Source organism: Trematomus bernacchii, unplaced genomic scaffold, assembly GCF_902827165.1.
Source record: "Trematomus bernacchii unplaced genomic scaffold, fTreBer1.1, whole genome shotgun sequence".
NCBI classification, from domain to species: domain Eukaryota; kingdom Metazoa; phylum Chordata; class Actinopteri; order Perciformes; family Nototheniidae; genus Trematomus; species Trematomus bernacchii.
Window position 1 is genome coordinate 556,849 of NW_022987593.1, and position 22,193 is coordinate 579,041.

The 22,193-nt window shown below is 41.5% G+C and overlaps 1 protein-coding gene across 1 annotated transcript in view; it reads left to right on the forward strand.

Moving 5' to 3' along the window:
* The window catches only part of LOC117482208 (receptor-type tyrosine-protein phosphatase delta-like), an 87,749-nt gene that overhangs the window by 41,387 nt on the left and 24,169 nt on the right, over positions 1–22,193 (forward strand). The window contains 17 exon segments of the mRNA XM_034130231.1: positions 6,926–7,114; positions 10,334–10,351; positions 11,909–12,019; positions 12,999–13,010; positions 13,536–13,805; positions 14,752–14,783; positions 14,786–14,863; positions 15,138–15,335; positions 15,684–15,809; positions 15,922–16,069; positions 16,821–16,966; positions 17,252–17,396; positions 18,265–18,567; positions 19,646–19,839; positions 20,381–20,407; positions 21,073–21,190; positions 21,504–22,091. Of these exon segments, the coding sequence (XP_033986122.1) occupies positions 6,926–7,114; positions 10,334–10,351; positions 11,909–12,019; positions 12,999–13,010; positions 13,536–13,805; positions 14,752–14,783; positions 14,786–14,863; positions 15,138–15,335; positions 15,684–15,809; positions 15,922–16,069; positions 16,821–16,966; positions 17,252–17,396; positions 18,265–18,567; positions 19,646–19,839; positions 20,381–20,407; positions 21,073–21,190; positions 21,504–22,091 (2,703 nt within the window).

Consider the following 22,193-nt stretch of genomic DNA (forward strand, 5'->3'; position numbering starts at 1 on the left):
ACATAAGGGTTAACAACAAGTGAACATCCCTTTGATGTTATAACTAGTCGGATTAAATATTAACTGAACAAATAAGGAAGGTGGTTTATATAAGTTATACACATTTTCAAGCATGTTCTTCAAACTTAAATGGAGAAGAAGTCAAGGCTTTTTGGATGTTTTCTCAGTAGTAGATGTATATGCAAGTGTAAGCCTGGGTCCACTGCAGTAGATGGTTTTGTTAGTGTTAGTGGAGTCCATTAATGCAGATACTGATGATAGTGTTATTGGAGTCCATTAGGAGAACATTATGTACCGGTAGTTTGAAGCTCAAGAGTGTCTTAGTGAGTGAAGCTGCTCAAGTGTGGATAATCACATCGCCTGCCTTTACAGTACATGCTCATGGGGAAAGGACGTGCAGCCCATTGTTCTCCCATCTCGTCTCCCTCCATCTCGCTCTTCCTCTCTTGTCTCTCTGAGGGGTAATAACATCTACAGTTCTTCCTCTCCACTCTCTTCTCTTTCCATCTCGTCTGTCTGTGTTTTAGTCTCTAAAGTTCATTCCCTGTTACGCTTTATTTCACTCTACACTTTCTCTCTGACTTTTCATACGCTTTGCTCCTTTTTTCTCCCTTTCTCTCTCACTCTCTATCTGGCTGTCTCTCTCTTTTTCTTTCGTTCTCCCTCCATATGCTCTTAGGTCCACTACACAGCAACCTCTAAATTATTCACATCAGTCCACTCTTTGCATCTTCTTTGCCGTTCCGCTCCATCCATCCAGAATCTTTCCTGTCTCACGTGGTTGTCTTCGTACTTGTACTGTGTGTATGTGTGCGCAACTGCATGTGCTCTTGCTTATGTGTCTCTGCATCTATTTTTGATTTTTCCTTCCTCCCTTGATGGAAGCTATGGGCTCGTGCCTAATCTTTATCGAAAACGTAACCATTCATGCACGCACACATAGGGGGAAAAAAACACACACACACACACAAACCTATCCTCAATCTTAGGCAGGCAGTCTTTATGTAGTGATTATCCTCTTTCTGCTCCTCTGAGGAGTCATTGTGTTGTGGATGAATAAGAGGCCACCTGGGAGCTGCTAATAGCCCCTGATACACTGTCAGTGCAAATGTCAGTGGCAAAGTACACACACATGTGATACCACACACACCTATACGAACACACACATACACACACATATTCACCCAACACACCGAGTCTTGTCAGTCATGTCTCCTTGTCTTCTCTGGCTCTGTAAAGACACCGCTCCACTGGCTGAGTGTCTGTCTGTCAGACAGGAGGATCCGGTGTTAAGGTCAGCTGGCTTAATTACTGAGGATAAGAACCGGGCTAATTGAAATCTTGGCTTCCAGTAAACGGCCGTGATTGACAATGTCTGAAATAATAATGAACTTGAGAGCAATTATATGCTTTAGGATCCAGTGTTCATTCCCATACTGTATAATTCATGGTTCGGTAAAAGTGGAGCGTGTGTCTGTTTGAATTAATGAATGAGTCTCGGACAAAGTCCAAAAATTGCAAAGTGAAGTTGTAAAGTTCTTTTTAATCGACATAAAGTCTGAAGGGGCAAGAAACTTGAGTGCTCAGATTATCAGAGAAGCGAGAGTGTGTAGACAACTTTATTTAAAGATAAAAGAGTGTGAGTACAGTACAAATGGTAATATAATTGAAAGTTGAACAACAAAGTGGGCACACAGTAGCTCAACAGATAGTACTTGGATTAAAAACGACGTCTGTCTTCTCACAATGTAGCTGCGACTAAATATTGTGCAGCCTACAAAACAACCTAATGACGTAATGAGAGTCATACAAAATAACCAGCTAACTACACCAGCCGCAACGCCATATCGGTCCAGGGGACTTCTTCCTACACCGCCACTTCCTGCATCCTTGCTTCGACCACACCCATTTTTAAAAACTTGTGACTGTGTCTTAACCAACTCGGACCACAGACAGAAATATAAGCACCTGGAAAAGTACTCAAAACCGATTCTGTGGTATTTCCTGCTACAGTAGGAATCTGCAGGACCACATTTTGCCATAGTTACACTCAAACACACGCGCACACACACAGACTCATAAGGTAAAAACTAGACCATTCACACACTGTAACAAACCGTGGCTCCACAAACTTGACCGGACTTAAATCAACAACAAAAAAATGTACTATGTAATAATCACAAAGTAATGTAACAGTTCGTAAGTGTTAATGTTATTGTATCCATCACGTATCCTGTTTGTCCCCTGAGTCCGTGATGAATGACAGAAACAGGTTTGTCTGCAGGTGCTGATATTACAAATGAGCTTCTAATACAGTTCTCATGATTGTAACACCAGACTTGACCTGCGGTCTTCCAGATTTACAGATGACAAATCCAGTGAGCTATGTGTGTGGATTTCTTTTTGGGTCTTGTATAAAGAGGAAAGTGTTCACACGGCAGTTCCCATGATTGGGAAACCGGGCATTTCTATGAGCTGTGAAATGTTCTGGATCTCTCACAGTGGAAAACACTGAAGTGGGAGCACATCCAAAGGAAACAGTGGGATGTGTGGAAGGCTCCGTCAACAAGGGAGTGTAGGGTTTCGCATCTGCTCTGACCTCAGGGGGTACTTTACTGTTCAGCAGTGCGCACACACACACTGGAGCAGCTTTGTCCCAAACACACGTTGGTGTTGCTTACACCTGTCCCCATGATGGATGGGGGGGAGCTGGTTACAGTATGTGCATGCATCAACATGTGTGTGCATCAGCCCATTCAATCAGCCCTCAAACATTTGTCCTTATATTTACTTCACACCTTGTCAGCTTTAAATTAAAGAACCTTGTCGTTTTTTTTAGCACCCTCATGAAAGTATCTGCGTCCTCCGTCTGTGCTTTTGGTTACCTACGTTTACAGGTTCTTGCACACACCTCTACTTACACATCCAAATCTGCAACTCTCGTTTTTTTCTGTGCCGGTGAGTGGTTGTAGAAGAGGGGCCGAGAGAGATGCATGATCTCAGGGAGTAGCATTCTAACTGTGCATCCTCAACGTTCGGTGCAGTGTCCCACCCCAGGTAGATGAAATAGAATGCGTTATTCCTGCCTACGAGGGGCTGGCTTTGAAGTAAGCGTTTGCATAATGAAAGCGGAGAGAGTCAGGATTGTTATGCTGTATGGGTCCCTTGTGTTCTCTCTCCCTTTCTGTCTGTTTTTCCTTTTCCCCACTCCCTTGTTCTCTCTCTATTTTCCTCTCTGTCACTCTTTTTTTGTCTCACTGTATTTCATTCTAACTCTCTTTTTTTGGTTGCACTTTTGCCCTCTTTTACCACCTGCCCACACAGACACAGTAGTACACACAAACACCTTCTGATCTTGTTCTCTTGGTTTATTATGTCCATGTTTCCGTTTGTCGGCCGTTCTGATTGATTGAAACCAAAGCTGTTAAAAGGCCACACACGCACTCGCAAAGCCAGTGTCTCACGACCCGTCGGCTATGGTTCGATGGGCAAGTACCAGAATTAGCATCTCGTTGGCAAGGTTCAGCGCTAGGATTTCCCGTTAATGAGGCTCTGTGTGGTTGAGAGGGATAAAGTCACAAGGGATTCTTGGTTTTTTTTAAATGGGAGAAAATAGACTGCCTTCCAGATCAAATGCAAACACATGCAGGAACGTACCCTCCTAGCTCATCTGTCTTTTCACCATGTCTATCTTTATCCACTTTATTATGGATGACTCATGAATCTGACATTTTACCCCGCAGTTATAAAGTGTAGCGGTGAACAAAGTAAAGAATTTGTTTTTTCAAATGTATTTGCTTTTAACACGTTTGATTCCAAGGGTGAATACTGTTTTTTCCACCTAAATAAAGTGTAGGTGTCTTTGATCCCCTCCCTCCTCTTCCCTAAGTATTCTCCTTCAGTTGAATGAAGTTGGCTTAAAGGTCCCATGTCATGCTTTTCCGGTTATTACCCGTCCCCTTGTGTGTTATGAAGGTTTTTCTGCATGTAAACGGTCTGCAGAGTCACAAACCCTCAAAGTACACCCTGTAGCGAGTAAAACTCTAACACAGAAAAGACCTGTCTATGCTGCCCCAGAACGCCTCGTTGGAGATTTCTCTTTTTCTTCCTGGGTATGGTGACATGCCCATACCCAGATGTTTGAAGCTCCTCACACACACACTCCTCACACACACACACTCTCTGCGGCAAAACTGTAACGCGCGGGGGGGGTGCTATTGCTGCCTCGCAGGTGGGGGTGCTGCAGCCCCCTCAGCCACCCCCCCGCGTCCATTTGCGATGTCTCGCTGTCTCGCAGACCCCACGCAGCAAGCAGGAAATGAACCCAGCTCACACTGTCCGCTCCTCACAGCAGCGAGCCGCGCAACGTCCCGCCAACACAGCACCCAGACCCCACGCAGCATTCTCATCTGTTTGTCCTTACTGGTATCATTTTCTGGTTGCTAACGCCATTGTAACACATAATCACTGATGTTCCGCTGTAACGGTGGTGATCTCATCAGAACAGAGTGGGCGAGCTGACCAATCAGAGCACAGGGAGGGGGGGCAGGAGCTCCAACAAGCCGTGTAGGACAGAGAGTGAATACACATACTATACAGTAGGGATGTTAAGATTCACCGATTCGCATCGGTGCACCGGGCATAAACGTTCAAGATGCGAGTGCACCGGTTGAAAGAGTGCACATCGGCTACAGTTTGGGTTGAACTCGCGATGCATCGATTGTAGCGTCTTTGCATCGGTAAAAAAACGATTCATTCATATCATATCCCCTCATCTTGTCAGCACTCAGCAGAGACGATCTTTGATCTTTGCTTCGCCACTACGGAGGCCGAGAGTCTCAGTTATCAACACACATGGAAGTCGAAGAGAAAGAGAAACACAGCGCACCGAAAAATACCTACAAATCAAACGTTTGGCAACACTTCGAATTTTTCAAGAAAGACGGACAACTTGAAAAATCGCTCGCAAATTGTAAACGATGCCGTGCGGCTTTAAAGTACACAAGTAGTACGAGGAACTTAGCGACGCACATAGAGGCAACATGGGGTCTGCGGCTGAAAAGAGAAACCTGAAAGTTAGACATATGAATTCAATCACTCAGTGAGGTGTTCTGTCAGTGAGAGTGGTGTTTAGTTTACAACAGCCTGTGACTGCCAATAATAGTTTAAATGTCTTCCTTACAATTATAAGCAGTTATGAAATACCTGTTTGTGAAAGGTTATTTTCTTTATTGTTCCTATAGAAACCACTGCTTTCTGCTCACTGGTGAGTTAGCCTATGAATGAGTGTTAAGCACATCAGGCTGGCAGTTGTATGTGCATTGCACTATGGTAGTTGTTATTTGCACATTGTTAATCCTGGGCATCCTTAAATTGTTTAACTGTGAGGTGTTATAAAATTGAACTGTACTCTGGAGACAGAGAACACTACTACACTTGTGAAAAGGCCAGTTTGTGAAAGGTCCAAGTGTTTGTTTTTTTTAAGGTAAAAAAGAAACAGCATGATGGGATGTGCAGTACTAGTAGAGAGAAGCAAATATGTGAAGCACTTTTTTGTTAATGTATGATTTGCTGCATATAAGGAATAAAACAAAATCCTCTGTCGTACCATATTGAATTGTATCATTATTTTGCATCGTGTTGAATCGCATCGTATCGCCCCGTATCGCATAATGTTGAATCAAATCGTATCGAACTGTATCGCAACAGGGGTGAATCGTATCGTATCGCATCGCCTGGTGTTTCAAAGGTATCGTTAATGTATCGTATCGTTGGTAGCGTATCGAGATGCGCATCGTATCGGCCTCAGTGATGGAGATGCACATCCCTACTATACAGAGATGCTGTATGAGAAACCAATGTGAGTTTGGAAAATTGCACAATATAAATCTATTCTAGTAGACCTCAACAATGGAATTATGATCAGTAGAAATGGCCATGACATGGGACCTTTAATGCCTTTGATTTGTGTTATCTCAGTGAAAGGACTCATCGTGTTGGATCTAATTGCCTCCGATGTCTATGAATTCACATTTGATTTGCCAATCCCAAAAGGGTGCAAGTCCCAGTGGATGCATAATTATTTGATTCTCCTATTTGATTCATGCAAAGTGCTTCCGGAGAGGGTTATGTGCAACAGACTGAGCAGCAGGACAAAAAGTTTAGCTCAAACTGAGTCCCAGCAGAATAGAGAGTATTTGAGTTTCAGTTGATTCATATTTGAAGAGCCATTGCCTAAAGCTTTTTGAAGATAGTTTGTCATGGGGGAATGAAATGTTACTTATTATATTTGACCTTACTATGTATTCCTCAAAAGTCTTGCCTCCAGGCTCCTGGCCAGTTAGAAAAATATTTTGGCTCTAAATTGAATCTATTTTTGACCAGCCAGTTTTTTTCCTTTTTCACTCTGGACGAGTGCCTCAACCTGCTCGGTGTCAATTCAGAGCTGAAGGCAGTTGTGTATTAAGAATCATGTTTTGTCTTGTTTCGAACAGTCTATCTGCTTTAGGGACATGTCAGAAAACTCACTCCAATTAAAATTGATTGACATGTTGGGAAGATAGGAGAGAAACTGATACTGCTCTAATATGAATGTTAAATATGAAGCTACAGCCAGCAGCAATTCTACAGCTAGCCTGGCTACATCTGACAGTAACACAATCCACCAATCATGCAATCATGCACATAAATAAACCCACTGTAAAAGAAGCAAATCCTTAAGATTGACAGGTTCAGCATCATGGATATGTGTCTTGTACGAAAAACTACTGTAACAATACAATATTGTATATATTATATCATGTAAAGAAAAAACGTCCTGTTTCTAATCCATTCAAAATAACACATTTGAAATATGACGGATATAGATATAATTGAAGGTGTAAAATGTCCTGCTTTGTTTAACTTGTGTATTTCATCCTTGTAGAGGACCAGCTGCCCTCGGGGTTCCCCACCATTGACATGGGTCCCCAGCTGAAAGTGGTTGAGCGTTCTCGAACCGCCACTATGCTCTGTGCTGCTAGCGGTAACCCTGACCCAGAAATTACCTGGTTCAAAGATTTCCTGCCAGTCAACACGTCCAATAACAACGGACGAATCAAGCAGCTCCGCTCAGGTAAACAATTGTTTTAATCCTCCATTCTTTCCCTTGTCCTCAATCCCACGCTTATATTTTTATTTAAGGTTTGTTCCCTTCCACGTTGTTTTTATACCCCTCTTCTAATATCCGCTCCTGGTTTATTTTCTCCCCCTACCCGTTTTTTATGTTCTGTTCCTACAAAGTGTCTGTTATTCTTGCCCCTGTTCACCCCTTTTCTTATTGCTGTGCCCACTCCTCCTGCCGTGGTTACTGGCTGTGTTTCTCTGCTGCTGTGGTATGAGTTGACTGTGTGTGGTTGCCAACTTTTCTAAACTCTTCAAAGCCTTAAACAGTAAACTCCCAACTTCTCTCCGCTTTTCTCAAACCTCTGAGGTCTTCCCGTGCAAATCACCATCACGAAGGGTTTAATTTTTCACTTAGTACAAACGTTATGAAATATTTGTAACATCACGCATCAGTGCGCACCATGTCTCTAGTCATAACAAATGTTCTCTACTGACTGAATTTGCAAGGTAAAACCCAGATGTTGGTGGCTTGCACTGAAGGAATGTCCTCTCTCAGATGGCTCACTGCTGTGACTAAACCAACAAATAACCTTTTGTTTTTCCTCATATTATGGAAATACGTGTGTCTTTTGTGAGTGTGAAATTGACTCACGGACATTGCATTTTATTTGAGTAAATACATTGAGAGAATTTGTAAAACTCAAAGACAAAGAACTGGGGAAAATACACAGAGAATAAATTGTTTTCCAGTCCAGGCACTCAATCTCAATCAGCGTTTCTATAGCCACAGTAGTGTGTAAAATCCCAACTTTTCTTAGCAAATTCACCCCCCCCCCCCCCCCCCCCCTCCTCAGTCCTCCTTCTGCTTCCAGGGACCCTCTGGACCCAAAAACCTTTCTTGTGATTGGACACCCAACTCTCTGGCTTCATTATGGATAACAACCTTTCTGCTTCTCTCCCAAATTGTTTTTGTTTTAGTTCTCTGGCTCAACTCCCTGCTCAAACTCCCATTTTGACCTTTATTTAATAAAATAAAATATATAAAAGTAAAAGCATTTACAGAATTGTTAGACCTTAAAATGTCAAATATTTGTCATGTTAGCTTCTTCTATGTGATGATTACAACATACTTTTACAAAAACAAAGTTTGTGTAGATAATCAATATTTGGCTTCTTCTGGGAGTTCCAGTGCTTTTTCAAGGTGTTTCTACTAAGTCAACTCCTCTGTGTAATCAATGGTCCGATTATAATGCCATGTCTATGCTGTTTCTTTTCTCTTTATATCTTTTTAACTACAGAGTCCTTTGGTAAGTGCTTCTGTTCCGAGGCCCACACCCTCACTGTCCACTTTTCTATATACTGTTCACTAATGCTGCTTCTGTTGCTGCTGCTGCTCACCTTTACAATACTGAAGTGTAATTCAAATGCATGGCATGCATTTAACTAACAGTCACACACAGAGATATAATATAATATGAGCACAGATGCACACACACTCTGCAGTCACCCATACATCATTTTGGATACAGACACATACTATAGATGGTATGAATTGATACAGAATAAATAAAATACACATGCATAAACACATATCTACACATATATATTACTAAATATACATGAATATACTCACACATATCTCTGTCACCCTAGAGGTAGCTGGCCTCACCCTCACCTGTGCACCTGCAGCCTTTCCACACCCAAATAATTACAATAACTTTCTCCTCACACTCACCTATTTACTTTTCCACTTATTAAATTATTCTCCCTCTCACTCACTCACTCACTCACTCTGTCATTCACTCACCCACTTACTCTCTCCACTGTGCTGTATAGAGTTACAAGTCAATAAGCCATCAGCTGTGGATGGCTATTAGGTAGGCCTCTGGTGGAGCCACTGTAAGAAATCAATGGGACCAGGTTACAGACTTCTAGACGTTGCCTGTACAGTTAGTATGTATATACTACACCTGGTTACTACTGCTAAGAGGTAGTGAATGGACACGCAGTTTGAACATCCCCATAATAGAGTCAGACCAATAATGTAATATAAAAAAATCCACTCTTCAATACCTTTTCACGCTCATATAAATCGTTTTTTTTACGTTAATGATTGTGATTTTGCAACAAAGTGCTGTGTTTTGCATTTCTTTGTTTACACTCACAGGTGATTTCCTTAATTATCTATTATTCTACTATGTGAGATCACACCTCTACAACTTAAACAAATATCTATTTATTTGTATTATTATTATTTATTTATGTTTGATTAGTGAAAAGAAATCAGCTATATTAGCATTGTAATAGTCAATTCATTGTTTAAAGTTAATTTAACAGTCTCTGGTTCTTTCTCCCTAAATGTGAGGATTTACTACATTAGTTTGTACCATTTTAAACTGAATATCTGAGGGTTTCATGGCTTTGGGATATTTTATAGGCTTAATTATTAATTGATTAACCTGTCTAGTATATTCATCCCAAATCAAATCAATTATTAGTTGCACCCCACCCCTCTTACAGTAAATGTATGTTGGCACCTCTCAAAGTATGTCGTTGGTGGTCGGTTTGAGATGTTAGGTCTAGAAATACAATATAACTCTTTGAGGGGTTGAGACATCAACTTGACATTTACCATTGATTTTTTAGATTGTTGAAAATGTGTCTGTTTTAAGATAAAAAATCAATCCGAGTATATCTTTTTACAAAGTGAAAGTATTGGAGGGTGGATTATTTTCCTTCAGAGACAGATATTTAATGTATTTACTAAGGATATTACGAGCAGGATTACGCCTGCTTTTGATCTATGTGGAGGTTAAGTCTCAGGGCAGTTAAGTGTACTCAGAGTCTCAGTCCACCTCTAACCCAGATGAGTGCAGTGCAGACACTACCCTACAGCCACTTCTGCCCCTGCTGCAAGTCAATGAAGTCAAATCAATAACCCATCTCCTTATATAGCTCTGTCACTGTCTGTCACTCTGTCTATCTAGTCTCTGTCTTTCTCTTCTCAGGCTAATTCTGTCTTTATTTACTCTGTCTTTTTCTCTATGCCTCTCTCTTCCTCTCACTCTCTTAAGGAGCTATATTTTGAGTCTCCCTCTCTAATTTGATTCTTCTCCTTTCCAAGTTACCTCCCCAAGTCCCTCCCTCCCTTATCCCCTGCTCCTCCTGTGGTACTAACATTTTCTTCTTCTTCTCCTTCTCTAATCTCGTGCATTCATTGCCCACTCAGGTGGCACGCCCATACGAGGTAAGACTGCTGGGAGGACCAACATGACACAGTGGCCTGATTCCTTTTCCACCCCCGGTTCCTACTTCACTTGCAGATCTGAAAAAAGCAGCTCTGATTAATCAATACATGTTCAGTCCAAAAGACTGGTAGCGCTCCTCCAGCTGCATCAGATCTGCAGTAGGTGCAAGAGGGGAGAAATTGGAATTGAGCAAGCAATTCATTATACTCTGACTTTTAATCACCTCCCTTCTTCTCATCTCCCATCCTCTCTTCATCTCATCTCAGCCTCAACAGTCACTCTATAATACAAAGAGTCCATCGCTTCCTTCTTCACCATATTGTGATCTTTCTTTTGTATCCACCAGTTTAACATCATTCAGCTCTACTTTGTTTTCAGTCTAAAGCATGATTTGTTTACAACTTGTATTTATTTTTAGTTGATTAGACTTAGGTGACAAAACGTACTATCATTATACCTTTTTTGTGACCTGATTTCCTCTTTTTTTTCTTTTTTTTTGCTGGTGGGTCTTGACCTAAGCTTGACCTAGCCTCTCTTTCTACCTTGTCTCTATTTGCCCAATCAAACGTCCTAGTTTTGTTTTCCCTCCCAGCTGTTATTCGCTCAGCCTGAAAAGTCCAGATGGCAAAGACTTAGACACACGCACACATAAACACACACACACACTTTTCTCCATGATTTTTACCATTACTTTCTCTTTTCTCTCTCATTACCGATAAAAAGCCCCAAACAACCACTTTTTTTATAAAGTTTTTCTGGGCGCTTTTTTGCCTTACCACCCCATCTTTAAAGAACCTCTGGTTTACTTTTTTGACAGTTTTTCTGTTTCCAGGGAGCGAGAAAGCGTCGATCCCTTCCCAAGGCTTTGCGTATGTCGTTCCTTTTTTTCAATCTGTGGCCTTGATGGAGGTCAATTGGTGTCTTTACCTCCTTATTGGGTGTGTTTTTAAAATGACTCCACACTCCTGATCCCATTGGTGGATCTGTAAGGGTTTGGGATATTTTCTTGACATGGCAATACCTTTGTCATATTTTACCCATGAAAACTGAAACATGATTTGCTCCCTGATAACTCAATCTTGATTTCCAGCAAAGACTTTTTTTTTTTTAACTGTATTGGTGACTGGATTTCTCCACATTTGAGTTGCTTGGTTTGTTGCTTTCTGCCTTGCATGAAGACTACATTCTCGGTTTTTCTAGGCTTTGTATCAGTGTTTTTTTTTTTATTCGTTTTTTGTTTTCTTCCCATTTCTTAATCAGGAAGCTGACCCTTGTTTTGGGCAGATTCTAGCTGACAGTGGTAGAAACTTGTTAATAGATCTTGCCCCATTTTTATCCCTGTGTTCAGCTTGTTTTTGCTGAAAACTGTCTCAGATTCATTTACACTTTATGCAGTTGTTACCATTTCTATGTTGGTGTATTTATGGACTATACCCAATTATCTGATGTCTTCCACTTTTGTGTAATTGCTCTTTGTTCCTCACTATCTTTCTGTGTGACTCCCTCTCCGCTCTCTCTATATTCTACTCTTCCTCTCCTTCCCTCAATGAATCCAGGTGCCCTCCAGATAGAGATGAGTGAGGAGTCCGACCAGGGGAAGTACGAGTGTGTTGCCACCAACAGCGATGGGACACGCTATTCCACACCAGCTAACCTCTATGTCCGAGGTAAGAGGGAATAAAAAACCAGAGTAGAGCACTTACATTTAACGATTGATGTATGCTCAGATTATTGCATCTATTCCTAGAAGATATTTATATATTTTTACCATAAATGTCTTCTGCTAGCAATGTGCATTCATCATATTAATGTGATATGACGCAATTAAACCTTCGAGTCATAAAACTGGATGATTTTAAATAAGATTTCCTTTACATCAGCTCAGGCGGGGCCGAAGGTTTCACTCGGGCTATTAATCTCTCTGCCCTCCCTTCTTAGCCTTTAGACCTCAGAGAAAAAAACAAATCATTGTCTGGTTAAGACTTGTGTTTCTCCCCAAATCTGACAGGCATCTTTGCACCTCGGGCACTGTCTCCATCAACGAACACAAACTCACATTCACACACATTCCCACCCAATGTTTGAGTCTTGGAGACGTTTTTATTCCTGTGGCCTTTTGCTCTGTTGTCTGCCCACCCCAGAAAAAAAGAAGAAAAATAAATGCTTTAAAGAGCGTAGCATGCTTTTCTGACTCCAACACGGCTCCTAGGGATACGAAGCAAAATCACACACGACTGGAAGCACACACAGCTATGCTAGACCAAAATAAAATATATAAACACACTTGCAAACACACACAGACACACACAAACGGCGCAGAGGCAGTGATGTGCGTCTAACAGTGCTTGCAGGGCCAGTAAAATCTAGCAGTGCTGCTCAGTGAGTGTTTGACAAGCAGTCTATGGAGACAGCCGGCTGTGGAGGCTGCTTTAAAAACAGGCTTTCACCGGCCATCTATGGACTCTGTTTTCTCTCTTTGCTCTCCTCTTCTCCTTCTTTCTTGCTGTGTGTTATCTCTCTTTCTATTGCCATGCTCCTTTGTCTAACTGGTTTTTCTCTGTCTCCCCCGTTTCTTCTCTTATATTTTCTGTTTTCCTCTCCTTTCTCTACTCCTCCCGCCGTGCTCTGTCCTCCCTCCCTCTGCAGAGCTGCGAGAAGGTTGGTACAGTAACAACTGTGTGGCTTTTTCAGTCTCTCCCGAGTATATTTTCCTTTCTTCCATTAAACTGCCATTCGTGTTTGTGTGTTTTCGGCTGTTTTATGTGCGGTACTGAAGGTTTAAACCCGCCTGTACAGTTTAGTCCTTTGAGAAATACTGTACCATGTGTTCCTCTTTTCTCTTTTTCCCCTGTGAGTGCATGTGTGTTTGCTGTGAGATTGTTTTTTTTTGGGAGTATCTTTTGTGTTTCAGTTCATAAAATATTTAATGGAGCACACCTAAAAACACCATGAATAAAACATTTTCATATCACATGCACCCTAGTGGTGATGTACTAGACTGTCTGAATGCTTGCAGTCTTTTTTGAATGCCATAAAACTTCATCTAAGAGAACATGGAACAAAAAAATAAAACCCATTCACTGGAAACACACTGATGTTCTGCACTTTACTGAGCAACACAGTCATGAATTTCTAATGGACTCTCTTCTCCTTCCTTCCTGCTTCCATTGCTGCCTGGTCCAGTGCGTCGTGTCCCCCCTCGCTTCTCCATCCCCCCAGCGGACAGCGAGATCATGCCAGGTGGGAACATCAACATCACCTGTGTGGCCGTGGGCTCCCCCATGCCGTATGTGAAGTGGATGCTGGGAGCAGAAGATCTGACGCCTGAGGATGACATGCCCATCGGCCGCAACGTCCTGGAACTGACCGACGTACGCCAGTCCAACAATTACACATGCGTCGCCATGTCGACACTTGGCGTGATTGAGGCGGTGGCACAGATTATTGTGAAAGGTTTGTGGATTCATCAGCATGTACATGAGGTGTGAGGAGAAGAGAGCATGTGAGCAAGAGATGATTTGACCTTGCCTGCAGTGAGAGCAGAGTGTTTTTAAGAGGACAAAATCACAGTGAAGGTTGGTCTTCTCTGATGAGCATTTGGAAAAAATAGATCGCCACAGAATTTAAAATAAGCTTGTAATTGGTTACTCCCTTTGCTTTACAGAATAAATCAAGTAGTCACTGATATCTTATACATATTCACAACCAGAAGAAGAAAGAAGGAACATTATTACATTATATGTAAAATGATGAAAAACTAAAGGCAAGGCAAGGCAAGTTTATTTATATAGCACCTTTCAACACAAGGCTATTCAAAGTGCTTTACAACAATGAAAGACATTAAGAAAACATATTATAAAATGGCATTTAAAAACACTCATTTAAACACTCAAAAGAAAAATAGTTTTACCCTGAAGCATGTCTTGCTTCATCACAGCAGTTCCCTCTCAACACTAGCATTTTTATGTCTGAATTGGAATGTTTGTTTCTTGAAAGAGAAGAAAAAGCTTGATTCTTTTTAGTTAATCAGATAATGTTAATGGAATCTGTCAAAACTATGTTTTCTATGGGGACTTGTTTCAGTAACTAACTAATGATCATAACATTTGTAATTAATTTAAGTGAGTAATTATTCAGGCAGTTTAATCGCTGTATAGAGAATATGTGAATTGTTTAACTCTTGGATATTGAGGTTGTCTCATGGTCTCATCCCTTACATTTTTTATTAAACAGCAGAGTTATTTTACCAGTTTACCCCAATTTCAAAAGTGATGTTATGAATATATTTTCAACCAGTTTCTCTCCTCTCTCTCTCTCTCTCTCTCTCTCATCTCTCTCTCTCTCTCTCTCTCTCTCTCTCTCTCTCTCTCTCTCTCCTCTCTCTCTCTCCTCCTTTCAGCTCTGCCGAAGGCCCCTGGTAACCCTGTTGGTGACGGAGAGAAACTGCAACAAGCATCACTCTCACCTGGGATTCTGGGAACCCTGAGCCTGTCTCCTACTACATGATACAGGTGTGAAACAGACACAGAAGCAATACTGCATGTGCACACAGGCTTTCTGAGACGCAGACCTTAAGATGAACTAAACTTGTGTGTGAAAATGGACTATAGATATATATTTATATACTGAATATATATATATATATAAATATACATTTCCTCGGCAGGTCAGGGTTTGATATGCTATATATATGTATGTGTTTTCCTTTGTAAAAGTAGGCTAATGCAGCTTGAAATCATCATGTTATCTTCCTCTGCTCTCTCTCTCCCTCTCTTGTTTCCTCAGCACCGTGCCAAAGGCTCTGAGGACCCCTACAAAGAGATTGATGGCATTGCCACAACGCGCTACAGCGTGGGCGGTCTCAGCCCCTACTCCCACTACGACTTTCGGGTGGCGGCTGTCAACACCATCGGCCAGGGCCCCTCCAGCGAGGTGGTGGAGGCTCGCACAGCCGAGCAGGCCCCCTCCTCACCGCCCCGACAGGTCAGGGTTTGATTGCCTTTTCAACAGCAATAATGTACCAATCATTTGAGAGGAAAATAAAATGTTTGCCCTTTTGGGTCCAGTACGGAAAAAGGTTAATTGTTTTAATCTATTGTTATTGTTTCTTTTAGCAGATCGAAAGCGTTGTCATTATACAGCACAGTTCAATTAGCTGCCTATTATTTTAACAGTCATACCAGTGTATTATATATACATTTTTTCAATATGTTTTCAACTTTCAAACACTAGACTTTAGTTCTTTAAAAAATGAACCCCACTGTCTTCAACAAGATTAGTACATTTTAAACCAGCACTGCGTTGTTGAACCTCTCTCTGTTTGCCCTGCAGGTCAGAGGTCGTATGCTGAGCACCACAACAGCAATCATCCACTGGGATGAACCAGAGGAGCCTAACGGACAGGTGGTGGGCTACAGAGTCTACTACACCTCCGACAACACGCTGCTAGTCAACCAGGTACCTGTTTATAAATCACTCCTGACAAGTTGTGTTGTCTGCACTTGTCTAATTCACAAGTGTGCATCAGTGTGTCTACTTGATCTCATGCTTTGTGTCTTGTGTTGTGCAGTGGGAGAAGCAGATGGTGCGCAGCGCCAACTTCATCACCATCCAGAGCTTGACTCCTAACAAGACTTATTACATCAGAGTGATGGCCTTCACCTCTGTAGGAGACGGACCTCTGTCCCAGGACCTGCAGATTATAGCCAAGACTGGAGGTAAGAGACAGGAGGAAATAGAGCGATGTATCATGCTATGCTGAAAACACTTACACTCATTCAAGCCAAAAATTCTGTACAATTAGAGAGTGAGTCACGGGAGTCTTTCCCCAGAAATAAAAAAACATGTGGATTATTAGTCAAAGTCTTTGTGGGGATTATTACAAAACTGCACTAAATACATTTATGTAGCTCAGTAATCTCCCACTTTATATTAGGCTACATACTATATATTTATTTAGAGATTTTGGAGTCAATTATTTGTACTATCACTCACTGTATGGATGTGGCTCAGGAGGTATGCGGTTTGTTCCCCAGTCCACATGTCAAAGCGTCAACCCTAAATTGCTCCCCTGGGGCACGGCCATCAGTGTGTGATTGTGTGTGAATGAGAATTAGATTACATTCTGATACAAGATTTGGCAGCGGCCATCAGTGTCTAATCGGTGTGTGAATGGGTATCTGTTAGCATGTAGTGTTAAAGCTCTTTGAGTGGTAGAAACACTAGAAAGATGCCTTATAAATACAAGGGCATTTACTATGAACCATTACTTATCAACTCATATGAAGATTACACTTACACACATTTCCCTAAAAAAAGATCTTTCCTGTTTTTATTATGTTTAAATGTTAACATGTTATATGTTAAAAGCTTCGTAAAGCACATTGTATTTTAGTTATTATTATGATTATTAATATGATTATTATCTTCACTTATAATCTGCAATCCTGTCTTTCCTCCACTCTGTAGTTCCATCCCAACCATCAGATTTTAAGGGTGAGGCCATGTCTGAGACCAGTATCCAGCTGTCCTGGGTGGCCCCACCCCAGGGTGGCCCCGACAACCAGATCACAGGATATGAGCTGGTGTACCGACGAGCTGACGACACAGAGGAGGTGAGATAAGAGAGAGAGAGACACAGATTGGTAGCTGAGAGGACTGTGTTGCTGAGCTAATACATTCACGGATGGTTGGCTGCATGATAACAAATGAAAGGAAGGGTGTATGAATAGATGGATGGGCAGGCAAACAGCAGATAAATTGTATAAATATTTATAGTTACATTAATAAAGGATGTTTTTTTTCTACCACCCTGTAGAAATAGTAAATACGACCGGTTTTGTTTGTTTTTCTCACAACCTGATATCTCCCATTGTCCCGTTGTCCTCATGTCCTTTCAGAAGAAAGTAAGCTTTGAGCCTGTCACCTCCTACCTGTTGAAGAACCTGAAGCCTTTCTCCACCTACACCTTCCAGCTGGCTGCAAAGAGCAAGCATGGAATTGGGGCGTACACGAACGAAGTGTCCATCGACACACCGCAGACGCGTAGGTCCAACCACAAATACAGCTGTGTGTGTGTGTGAGTGCTTGAGAGAGGGAGAGAAAGAGAGGCTTCAATTTTGACAATGCAAAAATAAAAAACGGACACAAAAACTGAACAACAAATTAATGAAATGCCAGATCTAATCACCAAAGAACAGTATTTGATAAGACATTTGGCAGTTCGGCACTTTTTATGCATTGTCAAAAAGGGGCCGACATGAATCCAGACCTTAACTGACCTCAGATTTGATATTTCAACAAATATATCATCGAATAAATACCAGAAGTGTATCCCACATTAAATATTTCAGCCAAAATAGTACTTGCTTATCGATAATTGACTAAGTAAACTATACTGAATTTGTTGGCTACCAATCTGAGGTCTGTAAGAGAATGAGTAAGAACAAGGCAAGAAGACAGAGGTTTGTAGATAGAGATGAGAACTCCCTCATGGATCACAGAGGCTTGGGTAGGCTGTAAGGACAAGTAAGTTATGGGCAGGTATGTTTGTGTGTTGAAGCTCTAGTCAGTGTTTTTGTGTTGCATCTCTTTTAAGTCATTCACTCGTTTTCATGAATTCAACATTTCTACCAAACAGAAATTGACACCCATCATTCAGTATCTTTGTTCGGCCATCTTGCTTTCTAGTCACAGGGTCATTTTCTCATAAGAACTTTTTGTTCTCCAGTGTTTTGTTTTCATTTTATGTTTTTTTGTCTTTTGTTCTTTGTCTCTCGTCAATGTCATCCCCATTCCTTCACGGCAAACCTCACTTCATCACCTCTCCATCCACCAATTACAACTACACACACAACCAAATCACATTTACCCAAACAACCCCTACTGTGGTTCCTCAAAACTGGCCAATCAGTTCCTTCGGCACCTCCCCAGGACATCACATGCACCAGTCCCAGTTCTACCAGCATCTTGGTAAGTTGGGCCCCACCTCTCCTGGAGTTTCAGAACGGTGTCATTACCGGATACTCCATCCAGTACTCCACTACCGAGGGCAACAAAATGTCTAAAAGAGTTGATGGAGTTCCTCCGGAAAGTTCTTCGTATCTACTGGAAAACCTAGAGAAATGGACTGAGTATGGCATTACTGTACGGGCTCAGACGGAAGCCGGGGATGGACCAGAGAGTTTACAGCTGCTTATCCGCACCGAGGAAGATGGTATGTTCCCAAATAAACCCCATGCCTGTCTTAAGATGGTCCGCCCCACTAACAATGGCTACCTCATTAACATAGCAATAATGATTTCAAAGCACCCTAAACTAACAGCAAGCTTCTTTCACTGGCAATTAAAGGCACTTTGTCTATCCTTGAGCTGAAATCTAAATGGATGATGCATTTAAGAACCACTGTCAGACCTTCCAGTTTTGAAAACCTCTCCTTTATTCCTGCATACCCGCCAGAAACCTCCAACATCCGGAAACCTCCTCCTGCTTCTCCCTCTCCACTGCTTTCTCTTGTCAAAAGCCACCCTTTTTTCTCCAGCAGACCTTTTTATCCTCAACCAGCGTTTTTCTTCTGCTCTTTTCCCTTTCTTATAAAATAACCTTTTGGGGGGGAAAGGAATTGATAGGATTTCCCCTTTTATCTTCCACTAACAACACCAGAGCAAACCCTTTGGCTGTAGCTGTACCTTGGCTTTTCCCCACCTTGGCTTTTCTAACTGACTGTCAGCTCCTCCAATCCCTCTCCAATTATTGAAATATCTTTATGCAATATTTTATTGTGTTTTATTGTGTCTTTTTTTTATATTCAGACATTTTTTTGTAAATCATACTCTTTCATACTCCCAATGCCTCCATTTTTCCAGTTTGGAGACGATATGTATTTATATTTCTCTTTGGGAGATAGTTCTTGGCAGCATGAGAGAGGTTTTTCTTGATAACAGTATTTGCTCTTTTCAGCTTGCCACTGTTTATCTACCTATGGCAACAAATCCTTTTCTATCTGCCATTCTTATCTTTCTCTACATTTGCTTCTTATCGTCCACTGCTTTTTTCCTCCATGTTCTCCTCAAGCACTCATTTTTTTTACTATTTTGACTTTTTCCCAGACATCATGGCAGTTTTACACTTTTTGGAGTGGTTGTATTTTTACATTTTTTTAGCTTTAGGTATTTTTTCTTTTTCATCTACCCCTGAAACCAATATATTTTTTATTATAAAAACTAAAGACCTTAACTTGAGAGGTTTGAGTGCCCATCATCTGTGACCCTTGATCTCTATAAATGCATTTATAGTTCCAAGTGGTCCTCCGCGAGGGGTGGAGGCAGAGACTGTGAACGCCTCGGCCGTTAGGGTGAAATGGCGAGCACCAGCGCCCGAACGGCAGCACGGTCAGGTCCGAGGATACCAAGTCCACTATGTGAGGATGAACAACGGAGAACCTCAGGGTCAGCCGTTCATCAAGGACATCCTCATAGAGGACTCTCAGGTAACACTAACACCTAAGTGAACTGTTATAGGAATGTTTTAAGAATGCCTAAAGCCAATATTTTAAATGAGCCCACTTTTTTAAATACAGTGGGTAAATACAATTATAGATGATCATATTAAGTTCAAAGTTAAACATTAAAGCCATACAACGTTTTAAGCTCCCTCAGCATTTTCGTTTGCATGGATATATAAGAATAAAATCCTCTATCTATATAAAGAAAGTACAAAGAAAGTTGTATTATTAGTTGTAATAGATATATTTATATATTTGTATTATTATATATTTAGTAATTACAACAGAGAAGTTATTGGTGATGAAGAATTATACAAAATTAACTGACAAATTAAGTAGAAACCATCAATACATTTTTTTTTTATGTTCCAGGAAATACTTTATGCTTATTTGCCTTCCTGCAGAGAGTTTAAATGTATACTTCGATGACAGCAAATATTTTGCATTTGACTCGAGTGTTCGGTCATTCAGATCATATCCCGAATACTAATTGTTACTCTATTTCTCTCCTCCCTACATCATTCAGTGGGAATATGATGACTCAGCTGAATATGTGAGTAAACCAATCTTTAAGTCTATTATTTATTAGTTGATAACAACAAAGCACAGATAGTAGATGAGTCATATTTATGAGATTGTAGATTAAAAACCTCCTACATCCAGAGCGAGGGCTTACAATCGAGCACAAGGCCCCTTTTTTCATTTCTGCAGTGTGTGTTCTCCAGGACTTTTAATAAAGGACCCTGGAAAAACACATAGATAAGTGATGATATGAGTCATCTGTGGGGTATTGCCAAAATACCAAGGTATTAATGCTTTCCCAAGGCCAGAAAATATAGTTGTTTAGTGCTTAGATGGAGACCAAACTAAATGAGTTTTGAATGTGTTTGTAGTTAAATCACATTTTGTGTTGCTTGTGAATACATTTTAAGCTCTGAAGGTATAATTTAATAAAGCTGTTGAGTTTTGTTGAGATGATCACAAATCAACTCTACATTTGGAGAAAACAATATGTTTATTGGATTCCCTGGCCTGTAGTGATGGTGGTTTAGAAAAGAGCTAAATATATCTCCCTACAAAGATACAGACAAAGAGGATAGAATTGTTTCTTTTACCACTTTGACCCAGACTTTGTGTTAAATGGAAGCCCTGCTCCTTGTTCTGAGGGCACAGAGAAAAAGGCTTTTGAAGCTGACAGTGCTTTTTGTTTCTCTGCAGGAGGTGATTCTTGGAGACCTGAAGGCAGACACAGCCTACTCTGTATCAGTGGGGGCTTACACGGCTAAGGGCGATGGCGCTCGCAGCAAACCTGTTACTGTCTGTAGCGCCCTGCCATGTAAGTGTGTCAACACCAACTCTTACACAAACGTCTGTACAGACAGGCTTGGAGCTAGAATCAGCACTCACATAACTTGTAATGATCTTTGAGAATAAAGCATCACTAACGGTCATTAGAGCCCATTAAATCATTGAATTGTTATATTTCTCACTCTGTAACACCTTTATATGCCAAAATGAAGCCAGCCATTTGTTGCCGCCACATTAATCATATTTTGCAGTTTTGCTTGAGGTTATGAATAATGTGATGTGCAATTATCCTCTAATTATCTTTTCATCATTCTCTCTCTTCTGCTCTTCCCTCTTTCTAGTGCCTGAAAAACCCAAATTGACGGTGAGTGCCACTGATTCAGGTACTGCTTTGCTTCAGTGGTACCCACCTCCCAACCAGCCCACCCCTCTCCTCGGGCACCGCCTCACCTTCGGCCGCATCGATGTCCTTCCCTTCACGGTGGTGGAGTTCCCGACCAAGGAGAACAGCTACACCGCCCAGGACGTCCACAAGGGAGCTAACTATGTGTTCAGACTCTCCTCCCGTAACAAAATGGGCTACGGAGAGGAGGCTGTAAAGGAGTTGACTACTCCGGAAGACGCCCCAAGTGGATACCCAGAAAATATCATCCTGGAGGAGGCTTTTGCCACCTCACTCCGACTGGCATGGAAATCAGTCCCACTCATTGAGCAAAATGGGGAAATCATGAAGTACTCGGTGCTGTTCAAGGATATAAACAGTCGAGGGAACGCCTCAGAAGTTGTGGTGCCCAATCCAGGGTTGAGTGTTTTGTTCGAGGGTCTGAGTGCCGACACTGTGTATGATGTCAGGTTGTGCGCGTTCACAGCTGTTGGCCCTGGGCCGTACAGCCCCAGCGTTCAGTTTAGGACGCAGCGGCTAGACCAAGGTAGGACTCCCTTTCTAACAACCCATCATCATTGCTCGGGAAGTGCTTCCTAACAGCACATTTGTGCATACAGTACATTGTGCACACTAAAACTCCACTTGC